The sequence below is a fragment of the Lissotriton helveticus genome, chromosome 9 (genome assembly GCF_964261635.1).
Source record: "Lissotriton helveticus chromosome 9, aLisHel1.1, whole genome shotgun sequence".
Taxonomy (NCBI): domain Eukaryota; kingdom Metazoa; phylum Chordata; class Amphibia; order Caudata; family Salamandridae; genus Lissotriton; species Lissotriton helveticus.
The window spans coordinates 535,910,617-535,916,616 of NC_136070.1; the positions used below are offsets into that span (position 1 = coordinate 535,910,617).

At 43.2% G+C, this 6,000-nt stretch overlaps 1 protein-coding gene across 3 annotated transcripts in view; it reads left to right on the top strand.

Moving 5' to 3' along the window:
- Positions 1-5,432, top strand: part of ACTMAP (actin maturation protease) — a 282,045-nt gene extending 276,613 nt beyond the window's left edge. For all 3 annotated transcript variants that reach the window (XM_078660402.1, XM_078660400.1, XM_078660401.1), the window contains exon 7: positions 4,579-5,432. In XM_078660402.1, coding sequence (XP_078516528.1) covers positions 4,579-4,898 — 320 coding nt within the window. In that variant the 3' untranslated portion in view covers positions 4,899-5,432. The remainder of the gene's footprint in view (positions 1-4,578) is intronic.
- The last annotated feature ends 568 nt before the right edge of the window (positions 5,433-6,000 follow it).

Consider the following 6,000-nt stretch of genomic DNA (forward strand, 5'->3'; position numbering starts at 1 on the left):
AATATGCTTGCTAATTTCATGGTTCTAAGAGGTCCAGGTGGCATGTTATTCATGCTTGTACATGTGCACATTTCTTCACAGGATAACCTCGCTCAGTATTGTATTCACGAATTATGGGTTTACCTCGTGGACATCTTGCGCTTCCCTCTGGAAAAAGATCCTGCCACCTTCTCATTTGATACGTTTTTGCTGAACGTAACAAGTTTCTGATACATGATTAGGTTCCATAGACTTGTATTGAGAGAAAACTAATAGATAAGCCAACCAAAATGTTATGCATTGTAGCATTATGCTCCAAGTGACCCGTTTCTAGCACTAAACGCAAGTTAGACTTTGGGCTTACCGAAGTGTTGTGTTTTATTTTTTAACAGCCAATGGGACTACATGCCTAATTAGTAATCTGTGTCTGTTGGTTTGTGCATTCTAGCTGGTAAACTTCAGACCTAGTATATGTATCTCCCCTCAGATAAACACCGCCATCTTCCTTTTATACATCTCCTGTCAAGTATGCACATGCTGTCGGCTAAACACCAGAGTCTGACGTCCTGCCAAGCCTAATGAGTGACAATTTCCACCAGTCTTTACTTTTGAATCTGTAGCAATTTGCATTCTGGGGCTTGCAATTTTGTTTTTCCTTTTGTAAGAATAGGCCTGCAAGTCTGAGCAAGCAAAGTGCCCTTGGTTAAAAAGCCAGGACTGGTTGAAGGAGTCACTCCTGACATGAGGCACCTTGGCAGCTTTGGAGGTATGTGTCCTGTCAGACAAACACTTTACTGCTTTCTGCTTCTTGTGAAACTCTTGGGCGGATTCCATTTAGTCACCCCAAACCCTGCGGCTGAGAAGTTTAAGGGCAAGTCCAGCCTGTTTTTTATTTCAATGTATGGAATGTTTTTGTTCTTTCGTGTTTTGTTATTTTGGTTATTTTTAGGTTCAGTGGTTACCAGTGAGGGTGGGAAAATCCTTTTTTGCGGCATCAGTGTGTTTTTTCACCTTTTCAGTTTTGTTTTTTAACTCTGTCGTTAGCAAGCCCTCAGCTCACATAGCTCACTGTTTTTACACCGTGTCCATGTTTAAGATAAAAAAGCTGCTCCCTGAATGTGTGATATTAAGCTACCAATATTTGGAGAACAATGGCTCCTCTCAATCGTAAACCCTATATAAAGTAAGGAAGTGAGTACATCTCTTTAACATGAGGTCATTTGTTTCCTGTCCTTCATTTTCCTTTAATAAAATCATTTGAATAAGGTACTTTGAACCAAAATTCCACCTCCCAGACAACAAGTAAGATATCTTAGTGTGTTAATCGTTGCTGCTGAAACTCTTTATTGCATGCAGGTCTGGCTGTTTAGATGGGGGGCTAGCTAGATTTAAAAAACGTTTATGATTTGAAAATGTGTTTGTGTACACAACAACTAAAAGGAAACAATATGTATATGGATGAGAAACTGAGAGGTTTTGAAACAACTGCCAAATTATGCAGCATATTTACTAAGAAGTGCCGGAGTGCGGTATTAGCCTTCCTGGCATAACGCTGCACTACGTCACATCTGAAACACAGGGTTGCAACATATTTACAACAATATGGTGCAGCCCTGCGTTTCCTCCTGCTCTGGAGCTAAATTTAGCAGCCAAGCGCCAACGCAGACACCCTTGCATTATGGTGCAAGGGTGTCTGCGTTGAGGGGAAGATTTTTTTGGGCAGGAAGTGAGACCTTCCTGCACATAAACAATCTTTAAATGGCGTTTTGTAAATTCTGTGTGCTGCTTCATGCAGCACACATAAAAATTGCAAAACGTCATTTTTTTAAATGATTGTTTATGTGTAAGAAGAGACACCCTCATGTCCATAAACACTCAATGCTGTTGTGCTGTTTCTCTGTGTGCTGCACAACAAAGCACACATGGTAACAGCAAAAACGAGGAGAAATTAAAAATGTCTCCTTGCTTCGCCAGGTTAAGACCAGGTTCTCTCTGGTCTTAATTTTGGCACTGCCTCCTATTTACGCTTCCCTTTTAAATAGGGGCAGCGTCAAAATCAATAGGCGTTGCAGTGGAACGTCCACCACAACACCCATTGCCCTTTCCAGGTTAAGACCAGGTTCTCTCTGGTCTTAATTTTGGCACTGCCTCCTATTTACGCTTCCCTTTTAAATAGGGGCAGCGTCAAAATCAATGGGCGTTGCAGTGGAACGTCCACCACAACACCCATTGCCCTTTCACGCTACAGCGTCAAAGGGTGCCTTAGTTACAAGGCAGCGTTTAGCCACGTTAACGCTGCCTTGTGAATATGCCGAAGTCCATATTGCCACTACAACGTCCTGAAAAATGAGGTTGTGGTGGCAATAGGGGCTTGTAAATATGCCCCGATGAGTCGTAGGCAAAGCTAATAGGTTTGATGATTATGGCATGCTGTGGTTAGCTTTGCCAGGACTAGAATCAGAAAGATGGATGCTACAGAAAAATAAGGAACACTTTTATCAGTTACATACATTTTAGGTACAGACTAGAGATGATTTTAGTCGTCACACCAGCCTCATGTAGTAAAACAAATCATATATGAATAATACATGCATATATATATATGTAGCGGGGCTTTCATTTAGCCATCTTCATTCATCTATTTCTTAAAGTGTCATTCATATTTTCATCCACCCACCACAGCATACACTGTGGGTCAGTCCACTTCAGCCATTGGCTGGCTCTTTTGCACTGTGAGTGATCGTATTTACCCTATAACATGTGCACATCACCTAAAACGTAGTGCATTAAATTGCTACGGGTGATTGGCCAATCTCTTTTATGCAGTATTTTCTATGCATACTTTTTTCTTTTTCTCACTTGTTAACTTTAAAGATGATTGCTTACGCTTTCAAAAATACATTTGAAAAAAATCCAAGGTTGCCAAGAACACATTTTTTGGGGCATTGCCAATGCTTGTTGTCAGATTATTTTTTTCAGTGCTTCCTCCCAAGTGCTACCGGGCTGTTACCTTCCTGTAAATTAATGCCTCATGCATTACAATGGATGTGGAATGACACATCCAAACAGTCATTGTAAAAATGGTCAGACTCATTGTCCTGTGGATTGAGCCAAGATGTGATTGACAATGTCTCAAACCAACAGCTGGAGGTTCCAGGCAGAAAAGGTCAATGGCTGAAGAAGGCTAGCCCAAATTCCCTACAGTATAGATTTCTATATGCTTGTCACGCACGGCACATGCACAATACAATTCAAACCAAAAGATGAGGTGCTGATCCACTCGCACCTGTCACTTGTGCTAGTCTGGTTCCACAGCAAGCGTACCTTGGCAAATGCATTACTAATACTATAGTGGTAAAGGCAAGTGAAGAGGAGACCATTAAATAAGGGCAAAGGCTCTGCATATATTTTTATATTAAGTGTAAACTATGACCAGAGCTACTGGAATTGTGCAATACTGCAGCTTTTTCACATAATTATGGATTTGCTGCATTCGCCACATAATCCATCACCTGCTACATAATCTGCAGATTTTTACCCCAAAAATTGTTTCTAGCTCAAACCCATCAACATTTCCTAAAAATGTAGCAAAATGTTCGCGCACCATGGAAGGCCCTTACCAAAGGTTAACTGGTCGTCTCTTGGTTGCTTATTCCATATTTGGTTGTTAAGCTGATAATAATGATGTGAAATGTTTTCCCAGACTACATTACCGTGTGTAAAACTTACAAAGTAATACCATTAAAAAAGTGCCACATTATGCCACATAATCTGCCTTTCCTTGCCACATAATTTATTCAGCAATGCTGCATAATTTGAAGCTCTCCTGCAGCATATTCCAGTGGCCCCGACTAGGATATGACACCCGAAATTTCCAGTCAACTTCTCTTGACCTTTCTTTCTTAGCAATATATCTGACCTCATATTCCCTAAGGCCTTTGACGTCAAGGGCTATCACACTTACACCCATGCCTTCGTTCCTGGCATTAATAGATTTGTTCTGTTGATGACTGACAGTGCCTGAATCCGCTGTAAACCAGCAGTAGATGCTATACAAGACTATGACACCACCCATAAAGCCACATCACTTTGCCAAGCAGTTTCTTTGTTTTAGCGCCTCCTTCTTACAGTTACAACTGAAACATTTTGGCTTGTTTGTCTGTTGGTAAAGTGTCACCGTGAAAGCTACTCCACACTAAAATCCACAGCCGAAATCTTGGATAAGAGTGGTGGAAGTGATTTTCAGGAGTAAAGGTTTGTACTGTAATCTGTGATCGCATTACTAAATGCTTACCTGGCGCTTGTCAAGCACAGGTGAGTAGTTATTGCTTCTTGAGTGCATTGATAGGAGAAGGGTGTTGGCCGAAGTGATATTTACTAGTGTTGATTATTTTGTGTCGTCTGTGAGGCCCAGAAAGTGTGTGCTCATGACATGTCGCGGTCGCGTGCAGGTGCATCTTTCGAATGTAGTTTTTAGCAAAGGAATGCGAGGAGGGCTCAGGGGTATCTCCTGCAACCAGTCACTGTTGTGGACAAAAGCCAGGCCTTTGTTTTCAAGCAACATCTAATTAGGTTTCTCCCTCTCTCTGTCGCCTGCAGGTGTAGTGCTTGGTTTTCCGTGCAGTTCGGCTAGCAACGGCTTCCATGAAGATCCAGACGTGCCAGGACTCTTCCACCCTTGTCCAGACTCGCCTTGTCCGCCTAACCAGGAAGTGGAAGAGGTGTTCCTATTGGCCAAGCAGGGGAAGAGCCAGCGGTCCCAGCTCTGGAGCTACAAGCAGGTGTGTGAGAGTAACCTGCAACTGCTCGAGCTAGACCCGAAGCGAGCTAGTGACGGGAAGACGTACGTGCTACCCGAAGGGGGTGTGAAAGCAGGGCTATGTGGAAAAACTGTCCTGTTACACCCAGGTCTGGTCTAGAGCATCAAACATGGGCTGAGGTGAAGCAAAACAATCAGGTCTATGCGCACAAAACATTTCCACTCGCAACCAATGTGGGCTGTCGATGAGTCAGGGGAGCTGATTGATCTGAAGAAAATCGGTCATTTGACAACCAGGCTAGCACGGGGCATGTAACGGTAAACCGAATGTGTGGATTTGGGACTGTGCGGAAACTTACCCACTCTGCCCTTGCTTAGGTCATCCCATTGAAGATGGAGGGCCTAAAACTAGCCTCAAGGGTGCATAAGCACAGCTGTGATGAAACATTATCAGACACGATTGACTAAAGTTCATACTACAGTACCCAGCTGGGATAGCGCGACGCATAGTGCACAGAACAGCCTTCTTTGACACTACTGAATTTGGGCATCTCACCAAGGGAGCAAACTGAAAATGTGTCAGTGAATTAAACTACCAGGGTTACTTTCGCCTGGCTTAAGGTGCCTACCTTGGTGAGAGGACGATGAATTTTTAACTGTCCATTAAAACCGGATCTGTTTTTGTGGTTATGCACAGGAATTAAGTATGTTGTCATTTATGGATTTGGGATGGATTTTTTTTGTTTGATTCATTATTACCATGCATCAGATCTGAGGGGCGAAAGACAGGAACTTCACGCATTCATCTTTCCACAAAACATTGTTTTTACAGGTCGGTTCAAGTTGAGCCAGCAGGCCGTATACCCACAATCTGCCCACTCCACCCTACCCCAATCTACCTCTCCACTCTTGTCTACTCCATTCTAGTCCACCCCCACTCTACTTCAATCTACCTACCACTCCACCCAATCACCCCACTCAACTCCACTACAATCTAGCCCACTCCACTATACCCCAATCATTCTACCCTAATCTAACCCAATCTACCCTACTCCACTCCAATCTACCCTACTCCACTCCAATCTCCACCAATCTCCCCATCTCCCATCTACCCCACTCTACCCTAATCTATTCAACTGAAATGCACCCCACTCAACCCCAGTCTAACACAATCTGTAGCTCTACCCCAATCACTCTACCTCACCCCACTGCAATCTACTGCAACCTATAGACACCACCCCGACCCAATCTACCCAATCCCA